This window comes from Mizuhopecten yessoensis, unplaced genomic scaffold (assembly GCF_002113885.1).
Source record: "Mizuhopecten yessoensis strain PY_sf001 unplaced genomic scaffold, ASM211388v2 scaffold4611, whole genome shotgun sequence".
In the NCBI taxonomy this organism is placed as follows: Eukaryota; Metazoa; Mollusca; class Bivalvia; order Pectinida; family Pectinidae; genus Mizuhopecten; species Mizuhopecten yessoensis.
Window position 1 is genome coordinate 340,854 of NW_018405633.1, and position 19,044 is coordinate 359,897.

The 19,044-nt window shown below is 36.6% G+C and overlaps 1 protein-coding gene across 11 annotated transcripts in view; it reads right to left on the bottom strand.

Annotated features, from left to right (window-relative positions):
- Nucleotides 1–18,869, bottom strand: part of LOC110449431 (calcium-dependent secretion activator 1-like) — a 101,271-nt gene extending 82,402 nt beyond the window's left edge. For all 11 annotated transcript variants that reach the window (XM_021496301.1, XM_021496298.1, XM_021496300.1 and 8 more), the window contains exon 1: nucleotides 17,966–18,869. In XM_021496301.1, coding sequence (XP_021351976.1) covers nucleotides 17,966–18,772 — 807 coding nt within the window. In that variant the 5' untranslated portion in view covers nucleotides 18,773–18,869. The remainder of the gene's footprint in view (nucleotides 1–17,965) is intronic.
- Between the last annotated feature and the right edge of the window lie 175 nt (nucleotides 18,870–19,044).

The window sequence follows — 19,044 nt, forward strand, 5'->3', positions numbered from 1 at the left end:
AACTCCTGATCAATTAACTTCTTAGGCTACTTAAAATACCAGAATGATTTCTCTGCTAGTATATTTGTTGAGTAACTTAGTAAGATTCTTTAACGAAAATGGTACGGAAAATAAATCGCAATATGTATCTCAATAAGACAGTTCTCCTGTATTGCAATAAATTGGGGAGTGCCATCCCCTGTATTGCGACACCCCTAATAACAGAGATAAATATTACAATGTATTGTGAGTACAAGGAAGTTGAAGAAGTAGCTGTGTTGTGTATATTTGTCACTACAGCGTGCTGTCATGACGTGGTGCCAGTAACAGGGTACAGAAATAAGTGGTTCCCTTTAACTATTGGGGCTGCTTAAGGTCTAACTACGTAGAACAGTGACATATGACCGGTCTGGGTTAGTACTGCTTGGTTTGACAATAGCATTAGTCCTGCTGTGAGCCAGAAGAAACGAATCAGCTTTGGTAGAGTAATATAAGACCGTCGATGAATGACTCTCTCTCCCCGTGTCCTCAGATCAATACGTGTAGTCATAGCGACACGATATTGAACCATTTGTGGTGATGGCAAGGCACAAGCTAAGGTTCAATACAAACTCTTTGTGTGTTAGGCACCGCTGCCATTCTATCATTTCATCCATTAATCAAGATTTTAGCATCTCTTTACACGAACCCCTAACACAAACATGTATTTACATAGGCAAACAAACACAACATAATTAAAATCTCTATTGATGCTCAGACTACTGTCTTGTAGAGCAGCCTCCGATACCATTGTCACAGTCAACCTTGCCAATAATTCATCAAGGTCGACGGAGCTGCTGCCACTGTCGCTAGTCATGTACTAGTGGGCCGTAGACCGAGTCCATTCACGCATATATATATATATATATATACCAGCTCTAGGACATGTGAACTCAGGCCTACACAGATGGACCATCAGTGCTACAAGAGTTTTGCTTCATTAATTGTTCATTGGTTTTGTTTATCTGTCTGCATCTATATTGTGTAGCATCAGATGCCTAATTACCAGAACAATCTCACCTGTCTTGTCATATTTGTTCCCCTAAAAGTACAGGTATACATCATACAGGTACACATAGACATTACTTCTACCTGGAAAATGTTGTTACCAGTAAAACACCTCTCATGTACAATCTTCATAAAGATCTCTTAACTTCACAGTAAAACATTGCATTGTCAGTCCAACTGTTTGGTTCGTTTGTGCTTTATGTCCTATTAACAGCTACTGTCATTTAAGGACGTTCCAGGGTTTTTGGTGGAGGGAAACTGGAGAACCCAGAAAAAACAACCAACCTGTGGAAAGTACCTGATGACTGCCCCTCGCACCTGTGACCGAGTGGTGGAGGGCTAATGATCATGGACAGTCAGACACTTTAACCACTTGTAATGGCCAGACTGTACAGTCCATGGCTTCATTTACTTAAATCAAAATGTCTAAAACAATTTCCAAGATTACAGAAACAGTGTTTGGCCATCAGCTGGACCCTCCCATTCCACATAATCAAGGTTCCACTGTAGTAATCTTGTCAATCAGAAATGAAGGAGTCTCAGGGTATTCAGAGTTTCTGCTCGACACCCTGTACATATATATTGGCAATAAAAACATTAATCTCTCTAATCAAACAGAATGATTAAATAGACTTGTGTTCTGGGCAAACATGATCATTGCCTTGTTAGCTTAACTTCAATAGTTCATGTCTCAAAATGTTTTCAAAATAACAAAACCTTAATTCAACCTTTCATAATAATTTTGCTTTATAACTCAACTTCTGACAACAATTTATTAATTTAACTTTTCAAAAAAATGAGACATAAATCCATTTTTAATCAAAACAAAACAATGGGGGAAAAAAACAACACTACACCATAAAAAAGACAAGTTATACAACTCCCCCTGAAAGTTGGAGGTCTGTTAAAAGAGCCTTGTCATCTCATCACCAACTGTACCCAAAACTATCTCTCCTGCAATTTAATTCTCTGATATATACTGAACTTGACTCTACATGCATGAATGTACAAACTTTTCCAGACAGTTTATTCAAAGATAACACAAAATATTTAACATTAAAAGTATGAAGGCAAATCCATTCAAAATTTTGAAAAAAAAGAAAAAAAAGATACAGTGTACAATTTTGAAGCATGTCACATGCAAGATAAGTAATGCCACAGAAATGAAACTGGACCAGGTAAATAACCTAAATAATTCTGATATCTGTATGGATGAAAGAGTCACTATAATGATGAAATGTTTCTATAAATAGTAATAATGACCTTGACCTTGAGGGTTTGCATCTGTCAACTCCTTGCAACACCCACATTTACGAAGCTTTATAAAGAAATCTTCAGTTGGTAATACCAATCCAGACATACATTGTAATGATTTGACATTTGACCCATTCTGTGACCTTGAGGATATCAACCTGTGTGTGTAATATGTTTATATACACACCTTTTTTTTTTTTATTATGCTCAGAAATCAGTATTTTTTTATCCAGTTATAGTCAGCAGCAGTACCGTCACATTGACCTTTGACCCCATTCCTGTGACCTTGACCTTGGAGTAACAGACCCATGGTCTTGTCATATTATCTGGGGATGTTCATTGGTTCAGTAGTTATGTTTTGTACAATTGACTACATTGACCTTGACCTTTGACATCTTGATTGCTGTGAATTGATCTTCGGGTTACAGAACTGTGGATAAACAGACTTGTGTAGATAATACACGGCACACATACTCCTGATGCTTCGTCAATAATGTTTAACAGTCTAATCATGACAGACCAGCTGACAAGCATTGCAGATACCGGGGTAAGGTGACAAAATGACTTTATCAATTAGACACTACATAGATAAGATTTATTACCGATGAAAATTTATCTTTTTCCTGATTAGCAATACTTTTCTTGTTTTTCAGTGTGCATTGAATTAAGATAAAGAAATTTACTGTGAAATCAAGATAAATTTGTAGTTGGAATATTTAAGAAGTGAAGCCTGGACGGGACATTCCGACATACAAATATCAGTGTTTCCTCAGACTGGAAACTTCCCAGATGTTACTTACAGAATCATGTGACAGAAATAAATTGGCTATATATTGATAATAGTTAATCATCTAGCCAAGTTCAGTATAGATGGTCATTGTGTCCATTAACTGCTGTCCCGGGCAAGATTTCTTCCGATGATACAAGATTTTCCTCCGATTAGACAAGATTTTCCCTGATAAAACCTGGATATCACCCTATAATTCTGTATAATAATTGCACACACAAGACATCAACTTCAGGGAACATTCAGAGATTCAGAACCCATTGTACCATCCGTTACACATCCGTTGATACACATCCAAATCTTTCTAGTAATTTTGATACCTGAGGAATAGGTATCAATCTGGATAGTGATTAAGTATTTATGAGTGTTGGCTTTACTGTTCCTGATGTGTACCGGACGAGGAGAAGCACATCCCACGTTCCAATACCTTCCATATCACCAACAACTGCTCCAGATCTCCTGGGCTAGACCCTCCCTCTCTCAGCACTCAAGTCAATAAAAAGTTAATTTCAAATCACGCAATTGTCCCAGAACCTGGCAGTAACATTATTCAAACAAACTTTACCACAGTTATTGCACACTGTGATGCAACAGGAAAATGCATTCATACAAAGCAAAAGGGAAGTCATTTTAACTAAGATATGCCTTCACTGCATTAAAGTTAAAATTCAAATTCCTTTCAAAAGATAATGGTAAAAACAGCTGTACTCAAACAAGAAACCATTCTTCCCCACAAAATCAAATGAAAATATCGCAGTCATGCTTCCATGCAGATGAACCCTTTATGATCTAATTATCTTTCCTAACTTGAATAAATAATTTAGTCCCTGGATAATTACACATCAATTCCTTTTCTACAAAGTGTATCACGATAAGATTGCTAATTTGCGATAAAAGAATCGGTACTGTTTTTTCGTAAATTCTGTCTTGTAACAATTAATTAAGTTTTGTTATTTCTCAATTATCAACAATTAAAATTTCCAAATTTCCTAGTGATGTAAATCATTGCTTCTAATTTGGATCTGGCGTCCGTTTCCCAAAAAACACTAGTTCTAGAGTCCCGTTCTCATCTATAAATATATTCTGTTTAATGTTTCTCTTTTCAAAACTGTTGATTACTTTTTCTGCTCTGTAAACCATTTTAATGTTTGTTCTGTACAATTTCCTCCCTGTCGCCTTTGAAAACATATCCAACTTGCCATAGCTGTTATTATGATTAGGACACAGCAAAATATCTATCAGAATGTTCATCGCCTGTTGACTTGGCCCTCTTTTTCAAGGGCAAAGTCGAAATTATATCAAAGTATAAAGTTAGGTGGCCACCATTACCGAGTGTCTGTTCAGTACACACCCAATATGACCCAATTAGTTATGTAACCAAATTACTGGACATGTGTAAGGGTAATCTATACAATACAGTTTATAGGAGTTATCCATGCGATTACTGGATGGTGAATAGGTATACCTAAAGTATGTGGTGAAATGAACATGAATATATAAGCTAGCTAATTAATTGATTGCCTTACTAGTTAACAGAGCCTTCCTATCACAAGAAGTTTTATCATAACCTCACACAACAGCTCCAGCAGGAACAACAGAGCCCTTCAGGGACGTGGATTTACAGCCTTTTATAGCCTGGTGTATAATCTCATAGGTCACAAACTGAACATCAGTAGCCCTGCCTGAACATCCATCAAAGTGACCAGTGTAGGTCACAAACTGACCATCAGTAGCCCTTCCTTAACATTGATCAAAGTGACCGGTGTAAGTCACAAACTGACCACCAGTAGCCCTTCCTTAACATCCATCAGTGACCAGCATAGGTCACAAACTGACCATCAGTAGCCCTTCCTTAACATTCATCAGTGACCAGCATAGGCCACAGCTGACCAAGTGAGGTCTTCCTTTACATTGATGTCACAAGTGTAGGTCAAAGTGATGATAGTAGGTCAAAACTGACCACCTAAAGTCCTTCCGTTGACTCCTACACCTGAAGTGACCAGTACCACTAACTGACCATTAGGTCCCCTTCGAATTCCTATATATCAGTGTAACCAGTCTGCTATTGTATTTAACCAGCAATAAGCCCATGACTGGCTATAAGCCCACCTATACTTATTGTAATTCAGAGAGAAATGCCAACAAATGATACTTTATGTTGTCATAAGACAACTTGCCAGGGTTCTTTAAGGGGAAGGTTATGTATCCCCCGGGACTTATTGCAGGATGAATATGGCAATTGACCATTAGTACCCCTTCCTTCCTACACATCGAGTGACCAGTATAGGCCACTAACTGACCCTTAACACCCCTTCCTTCCTACACATGAGCGACTAGTATAGGCCACTAACTGACCATTAACCCCCCTTCCTTCCTACACATTGAGTGACCAGTATAGGCCACTAACTGACCATTAACACCCCTTCATTCCTACACATAAGTGACCAGTAAAGGCGACTAACTGACCATGAACACTTCTTCCTTCCTACACATGAGTGACCAGTATAGGCCACTAACTGACCATTAACACCCTTTCCTTCCTACACATGAGTGACCAGTATAGGCCACTAGCTATCTCATGCATAGGCAGAATAACTGATGCAGTGGCACTGCCAATGGTGTCCTCATCCGTCACAAAGTATGGAAAATAGGTCAGCTAGAGGTCATTAGTCAACAAGTATATTTAAATCAGAAGTAGGTCAATAGAGGCTAGAGGAAACATGACAATTATATTAACATGTATATAATGTTCAACCAGGTCAACCTATCTTAAATAGGTCATTATGTCAACACGAAGTCAGGTCTAGAAAACCAAGTCAAATAAAGGTTAATGGTCTGACCGTCTATGGTCACTAGCTCTCCACCACTTGGTCATGGGTTTCAGGCCTGTGTTGGGCAGTTGCCAGGTACTGACCACAGATCAGTGGGGGTTTTCTGCGAATACTCTGACTTTCCTCCACCACCAAAACCTGACATGTCATTAAATGACCATTGCTGTTAATAGGACGTAAAACACAATCTAATCAAACCAAATGAACTTGAGCTAGAAAACCAGGTCAAAGCCGGCTAAAAGTTATAGGTTAACATTTTCATGATATTCCACCAGAAAACCAGGTCAAGTAAGGCTGACCTACTTTTGACATAAAAAAAACCCATCATAACCATTAAACGTTTCATCAGGTTTTTTCGTGGAGATGAATACCGACAGCTATCTATAAACTGTTTAACGTTCTTCTGGCAGGCTCGTCATCGCTGCTAGAATACCGAGCCATTTATGGTCCATCTAAGACCACATAGGGCCCATCAATTGATCTAGACAAACCATTCAATAGACACAAGGGATTCAAAGTCATAACACAGAGTAGCCTCATGCTAGAAAACACAGGTCACACTAACCCAAATATAAGTGATAATGCTTCGTTCTTCCCTGATCAAGGATCAATTTTCTGCAGACACAAATATTGCCAGAATTTTATAAACAGCACTCAAGGCAGTCAATAACTCTTTCTTGTACTCAATTTATCTAGTGTCATAGAGTTAAAAAGAAACGGAGCACTGTGGTACAACATGTTTGTAATAGAATATGGCTTACAGCTATTTAAAAAAGCTGACTTTGCAAAAAGAAAAGGGGGGTATTTAGTGGTCGTGCAATCCAAGCTACAGTTTGAGAGTTGGTTTTGAAATTATATAAAATTTTATTAAATAAATAAGAAAATGTGTCACAAAACAGTGTCATTGACCATCTCAGCATTTACCTCTGGCTGGTTATATTTATTATGGTACATTTGTATTTATCAAGAGAAGCATATTGCAGTTATTCTTTTATGTTTGTATTGTAAATGTTGTTGTGTTCTGTTTAACTCGTGCATTTCAATTCCAGGAAATAATTAGAAGATTTCCTGAAGAGGATTGCAGGTTCCAAACAAAATACAGGCATGCTAAATCCAACTGAATTTTGCTGAGGACAGCAAGAATTGAAATCTTTAGATTGGCTGATTTGCCATTATGTTAATCAAAGATACCAAATTTTACAACTCTGACATCATTTCCCAAGTAATACTACCCCCCATAACATTAACATTACTACATAACCTAACATCGTGATTGGATGAGAAGAAGACTGATTACCTATTTTGAATTTTTGACGCTTTTTGCCCAAAATTACAGTGTGTCGATGAGCTTTACAGCCATCACAAACAACAAACCTAATTCAAACCCAGATAGAAGAAATTTTAACTTGAACACATTCATTACATGTGTGAACAGGAGGTTAATTTGAATGAATGCATGTTCATTACAGCTTTGTGATGTTCAGTTTTAATACAATCACTATTTGACGTAACCCAGACGTTCATTTTAACACATATAATGCATACAGTGTTTTCTTCCTAAATTTTATAACAGCATGTTTCTACGTAAGGCATATATCATTTGGACATCAGATTTAACATATTAATATTACATAATTAATCTGAATATTCAGCTAAACACATTTTCAAAAATATGTTAAAATGAGAATAGATATAAGCTATTACACCATTTTGAAACAAGACAAAGTTATTGGAAGGCAAATCCATAGTACCCCACCAGTAATGGGGGGGTTTCCAAGCTGTCCACCTGTCTCAGGATCAAATCCTACTGTAAAGAAAGTAACCAAACACAGAATAGGGCAAATTTTTGTCAACAGCTGACTTGCTTCTGGTAAAAATAGATATCCTAATGACTTGCTTCTGGTCAAAATAAATATCCTGATGACTTAATGCTTCTGGTACAGTAAATTCTGCCATCTTAGGATAAACCTGCACACCAAATTTGGTTACTCCTGGAGAAAAGGTCGAAGCGTAGGTCACACTCACAGTGACCTTATCTTCATACTCTACCCTCAATATTCCCAAGATGTATTTGCTAATACCAAGTCTGGTTACTCTAGGCCAAGTAGTATAGGAAATACGCTGCTGACAATCTTTTTCAAGGGTTAAGGTCAAAGGTCAAAGTATAGGTCACCGCATATCTTTTGTGTGTCAGAATCTTGTGTTTTAAGAATTGAAATTGTGTCAGTAAAAATGGAAGTTGTACATTATCATGATTTCATAATCCATGCTGACATGAATATCTGTGTACGTATTGACCAAGAAGACTCGACCAGGAAACAAGCATGACGAAAATAAGCAACAACATTTGAATTTTTGTTTCCAACCATGCTTCATTAATTCAGAACAATTAGCAACCAGAATGCTAGTTTCTTGGTAAGTTCTCAGGTGTTTTTACTCTGCTTGATGTTGATTATCAAATGTTGTGTCATATTTTTTGTGTCTTGCTTTGAAATTTCATATAATGATAGGATTCATCAACACAGAAATTTAGATGTGGTATTTGCTGGCAGGTACCTCAGGGCAACAATTTGTTGTCCAACCAGCTATTCCATACCTTAATTACCGGTAAATTCTTATAAAACTTCAGTGCTTTCTCCTGAATTTTTACTCTAGCTTGACATTACGACTTGAGTGCTGCTTCAATAAATTCTGTATATTTTCATAAACTCTTAAACATTTTTCCACACTGATTTTTGTTTTTCTTGGAATGGACTAAATGTAATACACATATAGTAATTAATTAACCTTTGTATTTTACAATACTGTTGGACCAATTCCATTATAATCTTCAAGAATCCCATGATTAATTGAATCCTCTTTTCCAATGCTAAATAAACCTCTCGGATGTCTTTTGAAGACCATCTACAATTAATCTATACCGTGAGTTTCCCTTTTAAATACTGTGAAAAGGCTGTGTTATATTTGACATGTGTAGTCAGTCAACCATAGCAAAATAAAACCAACTGACAGAAGATCTACACTTCCTAAGAATTGCTCTGTAAATATCTTCTGTATACAACTTACTTTTGATGTTTACTTTCAACTTCACATGTACACAATAGTCCTCTTAGTATCCACACTAAACTAGCCGATCCTCGCCTCAACCACCTTCATGAATGGAATGGGTGTGTGTACAAGCAGTATGGCTACCTACATTTTTAATTCCCATCGACTTCAGTTCCAAAATGTTTCTCATTTATCACGGAAAATTAACATACAAAGAAAAGGTGCTGTGGTTGAAATGTCGCCTTGAATGCAGAAGTGACGGGACTGAAAGTATCAGTAATTATTTTCACAGAATAAGAACAAACATCAGTGTCTTCAAATTACAATATCAGTATTTTTATACACAGAATACATATGAAGGATTTCACTTTACCTCCATATGGTGTATATGACCTCCTAAGATGGCTTTTTGACCCTCAAATGTGGGAGGCTTGCCGTATAATAGTGCCACAATTTGCGATATATGCCTGGTTTTACCTCCAACTATTATGTTTTGCAAAATAAGTGCATAAGAAAGGTCAGAATGTTAAAAAGTCAGGTGTCAGGCTGGACAGATTTCATTTTACAGTTATTATAGTCATTGAAAGTATGGACAGATTTCATTGTACAGTTATTATAGTCATTGAAAGTCAGGTGTCAGGCTGGACAGATTTCAATGTACAGTCATTTTAGTCATTGAAAGGAAGTTGGCAAAAAATTACTAGCAGTCCCAAGCTGCTTCATAATGTATGCATAATGCAAACAAGATTATTGACCATAAACCATAATTGTTGATAATTATTTCACATTGTGGATAAAATATTATCACCTTTATTAAGTCAAACTGACAATGGACGGTTAAAAAACTACAAAAAGTAAACAACAAAATTAAATGTTTATTTTTAAGTGTTATACACAGCAACAGAAGCTGCCGTCTTGTGTTAGAGCGCTGGTTCTGCAGCCTTTTTCCGTGTCTAAGGAAAACGTGTCTGTAGCCAGCTGACTATCTGTGAGAATTATAACAGAACTCCAAGGGGATTCTAACCTGTTTTACTTACTTCAGTTTAAATTTAATCAATACAGCAGTGTCATATCTGATTAGGGACAAGCCTCCCAGTCATGATATGCTATATATATATATATATCCTCTGAGTGAGCTTGGCACTGCAAGCACATCAAAGTGTCAAAATATTGGTGCATCTCATCTTACTGTGGAGCAGCATACAAAGCATATTCTCTGCTCTGTCAGGATCACTTCAGCATAGGCTCTCAGTTTCATTTAGCAGCCATCAGTGAATTTCACAATTGTCGATAATCTTTCCTCAAAAGTTTTACTGTGTAAGAGTATTCCAATTTGGGATTCCAAATTTGAAAATTTAAGATACAAGTGAAGTTAAAATCAATTTGCTAAAAGGATAGAAACTCTGATATGGTTTAACCCTTTCACCCCTAAGTAACTTCAGTAGACTCTACCATGCATCGAGTTTGTGTTCTGCAATCATTTCGTAGGTGAAGGACTGATTACAAAAGGTACTGGACAGAGATGCACACAAAATACCATAATCATCTCTTTTTTGCAAGATAACCATTTTTTTCTTACTAGAAAAAACGCTAAAAAATTTGATGGCCAGATACAATATCCCACTAAAATTTAAACAAGGGATGTGCTTTGAGCAGGAATTGAATTCTTTGTGAATATGCTGCTGAAAGAAGAATCCCACAAGTTTGTATTTTAAGTTATTTTCCAAATGCAGTACATTTCACTTAATATCACGTCAGTTAATGTCACTTTTCGGTTATCATCACGTTTTCTTGATGCACCGTTTTTCCTGCTATATAATCTAGGTAATCAAATTATTTTATCATCATTTGTTTTGATGTCGATTTTTCTTAATATCTTTTTATTTTTGTGCTATAAAGTTGTCATTTGAGCATTTTGAAGTAATTCTCAGTGATGTTGCAGGAAAATACTAACATCGTGAATAGCAAGTCCTGGCAATAGAACAATGGATAAGTTCCCTGACAATCAAGATGTCCTAAGGATCAAATCATTATCATAAATATCCTATCAAGTTCTGTCATGGGCCATAACATTGTTCAAAAGGTTGTCTTATAAATAGTAATACTTCACTACTGAATACCAAACACAAGTCAAAAATTTAGGATTTTCAAACAATGGGTTCAACTACTCATCGCATTAATCTGTAATAGTATCTTTTTCTGAGGTGAAGGCATTTAAAAGAATAAATACAATTTAATCATGAACAAGAATTACGCGTACTTACATGTGTCGCCTGTCCCGCTTTGTCAATATAATAAGCATTTGACATAGTACATAAGGAAACGGACCTAAACGCAAAATCATCACATTGTTTTTTTTTTTAAAGTCCAGAAATTTCAGGGTTTTATCTGAAAAAGTGCAGAAATCCATGAAATGTTTTCAAAGTAGTAGGCTCTACTACCCATGATACATGTATGATTGAGGTTTGGTTGGTCTAGCTCTTTGTCAGAAAGAGCCTAATATGCAAGAGCTAAACGCAAAACCTTAACGTTGAGGTTTTTTCTAAGTCCAGAAATTTGAGGTTTTTAGCAAAAAAATACAGAAATCGTTGAAATGCTAGTAAAGAGTGTAATGCATTCAGCTATACATCCCATGATACACCTATCAACAGAAATCAATGAAATGTTTTTAGTGCAGTAGGCTCCACTTCCCATGCTACATCTATGATCAAGGTTTTGTTGGTGTAGCTTTGGCAGAAACAGAGCTAAACGCGAAACATTAACATTGTTGACGCCGCCGTCGGAAAAGCAGCGCCTATGTGTATTTTCCGACATCCGTCGTAGGCGACACAAAACTTAGAAATATCTAGTATTCAGGGCAGGGATTTCTTTTTTTTTGAAAATTCTACATTCATTTTCTATTTTATATACAGACTATATATAAAGCTATTGTCTTTTCAGGGATCAAACTTTTACATTTAGTGGTGTATCTACCCCATTATTAGATCTAGACTTAAGTCAAATTTACCTCTATCTGAGATGGATAAAAATTCTACTTTTTCTAGCTGTAAATTTCATATTAAAAGTTAAACTTATATAAAATAAAAACACCGCTTAATACCTGGAAAATTGGTTTAGTCAACTTATAAAAAGATAAGCAAGACTATTCATGAGTAAATTCAATTAGATTTTTTTCAACTTGTTGGAATTTTGTTCGCGTTAGTCTGGAACCGATCATGCAATCTGAATTAAGTCCACTATATATGTACATCAACAAGAAAAATATAAAGTTTTTTGCCTGACAAGGGCCTTTGGCCTTCACGGATATAGGTCCGTCTGATGGTACTTGAATGTAACTCCTGTTTATTACATCATCTCATTTAGAAAGAGCACTTTATTTTCTTGAGCTGTCAGTCCAACTCAGATCCTCAAAATGTTACCAGATTTACCAAATAGAAATATTCTGCCATTCCGATATAAAAATATATTCACAAAAGCTGAGAAAAAAAATCATCTATCCTTAATTTAATTTGTATGCAATATAGCCTAACACTGGCAATCACCCTGTCAGCCATTACATCTGATTACTAACTATTGTAAATTCAGCCGACTGAGGTAAATCCAATCTCTCTGGAACCACTTGTGCCAGATCAGTGGGAATCGGGTGTGAATAAGTCGGTATGGCTATTGATTTCCCCGTCCATATATATTAAATAACCTCAAAAACCTGTACCATCTCGTCAATGCATCAATCATAATTTCATGTTGGTAAATGCAGATATTTCCTTTCGTATACCGCATTCCAAAAATCTTGAAAAAATCAACTGTGAGTAAAAGGTTGTTCTGCAGTTATATGTGTGCTCATCAATGAAGGCAAAAAAATAGGGCTTCATGAAGTAGCTTAAGTTTGAGCCTGCCAATACAACGTATTGATCTATCAAAGTCAATAGAGAGAGAATTTCCATCGTGGAGGCTGGCATGTATGTTTACGTAGAGTATAACCACACATACACATAAGCTGTTCCTCAAAGTATATGTTAGCTCTGATGTGAACAATAGCTACGTACGTGTAAGTTTAAAATGTATTCTGGAGCAAATTAAACGAAATATAAATAATAAATAATGTGACACACAAGCTCAAATTAATTACATATAAGGTCAAAGTCTATACTTATGAGTATGTGGAAAATGACTGCACACCTAATAATTAATCTCAAAGTACATACTGGTTCTATGTATATGGAGTACTAACCACTAGACCGTACATCGGCTCAAATTATACGCTGATGCTTAAGTTACGTATAAATATACAAGCAAGCTTAAAGTATAGATTGGTGTTTATGTGGAGAACAACAGCACACAAACATTAGCTCAAAGTAATAATTACATACATGTAGAGCTAGCTAAAAGTATACATGCATGCAAAACTTTTTTACAAAATTTTCAGTCATTTTAATCAAGATTTCACATATTTCAAAATTAATCTTGACAACGGTTTTTGGACTCAAAATAATATTTTAGAATACTTGGTTAATATACATTACTATAATATTATTTGTACGATAACATCTACTTATGCATCAGTGCAGGGTTGATTTTATGGGATATGGACCAGAATGGTAACCCTATTGGGTCTTTAATATTATTAAAAGCTGCTGTATTAGCAGTTATAATCTGCTATCACTCAAATCGTTTTTTGTAGGCAAAGCTCTACAAAAACCTATAAATACAAGGTACAGTAATGTAGCTGATATTAATTTAATATGTATTCAATATTTTGTCAAATTTCCAAAAGAATCACTTAGGAAATGTACAATGTAAATATAACTATCATCAGGACTTAATTCAGCATCTGCTGCAAGTATTGATATTCGTAAATGTCAAAATATGCTAGTTTAAATATCACATGAATCAAATGTTTTACTGTTAGCGAAGTGAAAATGCCATGATCATGACCATGCTATATTTCTAAGCAAATATGATTTAGGGCTGGAACAATGCAATATTATCTATAGGTATATCATGATGGTCGATACATTTAATATTTCTCCATATCATGACGGTAGATATATTTAAAATTTCTCCATATCATGATGGTCGATACATTACATTTAATATTTCTCCATATCATGATGGTAGATATATTTAATATTTCTCTACATCATAATGGTATATATTTTTAATATTTCTCCATATCATGCTTGCAGATACATTTTTTTTCCCAACTTCAGTTATGAGTATTCAAAATTAATGCACTCCATGCACTCAAATTGAAAATTCTTTTTAAGGAAGAATCACTCAAACTGCAGTGTTATACCTTCATTTTGTCCAGTTAATCCCTTTACCAATACTTATAAGTAGCCTATTGAAGACTGATCACCTACACCCTCATTTAAACAACATTGAATTTCTTTGTTCCAGCAAAAGTCTATGACAATTTTTTTTGTCAAAATGTGTTTAGCCATTCTGGACAAGGAGTCCTTTAAAAGAAAAGTCCCTGATACACTACTAGGTGAACTAATGAGGAAACACCCCTGCATGTGATTCCAAATACAGAAGTATGTTCGCCAGAGCTTTAGGTTTGTTTCTTAAATCAGTTGATTGATTTTTGTAGCCATGCCCATGAGCATTTGGATTCTCGTGCTACTGTATATAGGACTAGTACAATAAACATCAGCTAAGAAGTACAATCAATAAATCAATCATGTCAATTAGACTATTCTACAAATAGAATCTACCAATTATTGATCAAAAATCAATAGTTTATTAGCCTGGCTACTCTGCAACAATCTCCAAGGAACATTTTGCAAAAACAATGATGTTATTTGATCAAAGGATTGTGAAAAAAAGCAGGCCTTCACAAAGATTGTAATAAACAAGGTGTAAAAAGAAGCAAAGAGTATTTTATCAAATTTGTAAAGTAGCCTTTGTTTTATCTCTATGCTTACTGGATATACATTATACAACTAATTCATTGTTTTTACTTACATCCATAGAGTATACTTACTTATCAACCTGTTGTTTTATTAAGGAATCTAAATACTTGGCACAAAACATTCTTCATACACATACAGCATCACACAAACACCTGTATACTAGAGTCTGACCCTCTTCCATCTGTCAGGTAGAAGTTATAGGGAGACAAACACCTGTATACTGGAGTCTGACCCTCCCCTGCTGTCAGGTAGTTATGATAGGGAGACAAACACCTGTATACTGGAGTCTGACCCTCCCCTCCTGTCAGGTAGCTGTGATAGGGAGACAAACACCTATATACTGGAGTCTGACCCTCTCCCACCTGTCAGGTAGCTGTGATAGGGAGACAAACACCTGTATACTGGAGTCTGACCATCTCCCACCTGCCAGGTAGCTATAGCTATGATAGGGAGCCAAACACCTGTATACTGGAGTCTGACCCTCCCCTGCTGTCAGGTAGCTGTGATAAGGAGACAAACACCTGTATACTGGAGTCTACCCCCTCCCACCAGTGAGGTAGCTGTGATAGGGAGACAAACACCTGTATACTGGTGTCTGACCCTCCCCTGCTGTCAGGTATCTGTGAAAACTGATATGGAGCGACACCTGTATACTAGAGTCTGAACCTCCCCCTCCTGTCAGGTAGCTATAGCTATGATAGGGAGCCAAACACCTGTATACTGGAGTCTGACCCTCCCTCACCTGGCAGGTAGCTGTGAAAACTGATAGGGAGCGACACCTGTATACTATAGTCTGACATCCTCCCCTGCTGTCAGGTAGCTGTGATAAGGAGACAAACCCCTGTATACTGGAGTCTGACCCTCCCCTGCTGTCAGGTATCTGTGAAACCTGATAGGGAGCGACACCTGTATACTAGAGTCTGAACCTCCCCCTCCTGTCAGGTAGCTATAGCTATGATAGGGAGCCAAACACCTGTATACTGGAGTCTGACCATCTCCCACCTGCCAGGTAGCTATAGCTATGATAGGGAGCCAAACACCTGTATACTGGAGTCTGACCCTCCCCTGCTGTCAGGTATCTGTGAAAACTGATAGGGAGCGACACCTGTATACTAGAGTCTGACCCTCCCCCTCCTGTCAGGTAGCTATAGCTATGATAGGGAGACAAACACCTGTATACTGGAGTCTGACCCTCCCTCACCTGTCAGGTAGCTGTGAAAACTGATAGGGAGCGACACCTGTATACTAGAGTCTGACATCCTCCCCTGCTGTCAGGTAGCTGTGATAGGGAGACAAACACCTGTATGGTGGAGTCTGACCCTCCCCTGCTGTCAGGTAGCTATGATAGGGAGACAAACACCTGTATACTGGAGTCTGACCCTCCCCCACCTGTCAGGTAGCTATGATAGGGAGACAAAAACCTGTATACTGGAGTCTGACCCTCCCCTGCTGTCAGGTAGCTGTGAAAACTGATAGGGAGCGACACCTGTATCCTAGAGTCTGACATCCTCACCTGTCAGGTAGCCATGAAAGTGAGATGAGGCAAACACCTGTATACTAGAGTCCGACATCCTCACCTGTCAGGTAGCCATGAAGGTGAGATGAGGCAAACACCTGTATACTGGAGGCTGACCATCCCCTACTTCATATGTTCAGAAAAACATTAACACCTACACAAATGCAAAAATTGAGAAAAAGATAACAATACATTCATCTTGGAATTTATATCAGCAAATGTGGTGGAAATTTTCCTTATATTGAAATAGGAGATTTAATTTTCTTCATGTATGCAACTCATGCGAATGATTAAGATGCTGTTGGCCTGTGTATTTTTTTTCACTTTTAATAGCCAATGCTTTTATTGCAAAACCCATTAAGATTTAATGAAATGTCTCCATTTGTGAGAGTAGTCAGATCTTTTTTGATCCAGAAAAATATTTAAATAACTCCGTGTATTGGCTACACAAGTATCTATTGATTGTATCAGTGACACTGTATACTCATGACTTACAACATATCCATGTATAGTACTACTAGCGGTATGTAACATATTGAATCATTCACCACTAGGTACATGTATTGATGCAGCGAGCGACAGCATGTGTGCTGGAAAAGTTGACATTTCCACTACTTTGAATAGAATCTGTTCAATACTATACACTGTACTGTACTGTGTAACATCACATGTTATACAATTATGATGAAATTTGTATTTTATAAATCAATTTGTGATCAATATGTACATACTTTGTGTAACTTTTTTTATATCCTACTTTTATAAATTTATAAATTCCAATATGTACTTTGTTCATACACTGCATATCTTTTCTTTCGCTGTATCTTTCGCTGTAAAATACATCATTGTAAGCTTTTTAGCTTTTGGAGATTTATGGTATACAGGCAGTGATCAATCGACAGTTAGTTTGTATGGGTCTTCTTCTATTGTATGGTAAAAAGATATGGGTCCAACTTGATGTAAAATTTCAGTATTTTTAGAAATTATTTGGGTCATATCCAAATTCTGTGGGTACAGGACTCGCATGTACATGTAGTTTATCGCTGTACAGGTATTATTAAAATATTTCAAAACATGAAGAGAATCTCATTCAAATCAGGAATGTTCATATGCATACATATATATATATGCATACACATTTATTGTGTGTAGAATGATTTTTTCCCCAAAATGCTCCATTGTAATAATTTACATACACTTTTTAACACCGATGTTTGGCTTTATGGTTACAAGCTCTTTGGTCATAACGATGTAATCCCCATTTAAAAATGAATATCAAAAGACATATTGCAAGAGACCTGATATATTTGAAAGGCGTATTAAGGATATTCCTAGATAATATTCACATTGTGTCATTGTGACGCAACTTTTAAGGCTAATGTAAACACTGATAGTTATATTTAACTTGGTAGATTTATTGTGGTTTGTACATGAACTAAATTATTAACAATAACACTGTCTTGAGTGGTTGAATCAAATACATTTTTTTTTTTAAATCTGATTTGGTTCCATATTTTTGCTTTTAAACATTAAACATTAAATTAATTAAATCAATTAATTAAGCTTCATTAAAGTTCTAAACACCTACCTGACAAGCGTTGTATAAAATTTGATGTTCATATTTTTTGACATTTAGAATATTTTGGAACATTTCATAAAGTTGTTCCTTGCTTAAAATCAGTTCAGATGCAGCCGTTGTCATCCGTTGTGGCTGCTTTCTTGGATCCTCCTCCCCTCTAAATATTGCATCAAACTTTGTCATCCATGAGCTTAAAACTGTTTCTTTACTTAATCCATCAATTTCAGGTAAACTTCTTACCCGTTTTTCAATATTGTTTTTAAACACCTCCCTAAAATCATTTGCAGAACAACCACCACTTTTAACCATATTTGCTACACGGTCACTCTTTAGAAAAACTTCGTGATAGCTTTGCACTGCATTTGTAAATGCTTCGTCAGCGACAATACTTGTTTCCCCGTTTAGAAATGCATTAAATCTATCCTTAATTGTTTGTAGTTGCTGTTTTGTTACTTTCGTTTGTCGTCTGGCCATGTCAGTTGGTTGTTTAGCATTGAAAGGATACGCTATACACCTCATCACAAACACATATAGCTGGAGCCTTTTCTTTCTCTCTTCCTCTTCCCTTTCCAATTTTTCAGTGTCATCAGCCCCCTTTTCCGTTCTGTCACTATGGAGGGAGGGACTGGGACTCGACGGTCGGATACTGTTGGACCGGCCATGAGGCAAGAGACTTGGCAAGTTATCCCCACTGTGCCCGCTAGTAGACAGGCTCTGCTGTTCTGCACTAATGTTTGGGGGGTTAAGAACGTCCGTGATCTCATCCTCGTTTGTTTCGTTCTCCGATTCATCTTCACTCGAGGATTGGTACATCATCTTAACACTCAAAGCGTCACAACCCTTCTGTCTGCCTGCACCATCCCGATGACAGTTTATTTACATTCGGGCAAGTGCTCTTTCCTGCCAAATTACCGCGCATGCGTTGTGTTAACCAAACGAACATTGCCGGTTTTTGCCGGAGGTTGAAAAATAGTAATAAAATCAGTAGCAGAAAATAGAAAAATAAAGAATACGTATGTTTCAGGAATATGAGAAATAACGAAATTTAAGAAAAATACTTTAATATGTTTCGATATATGATAAATGAC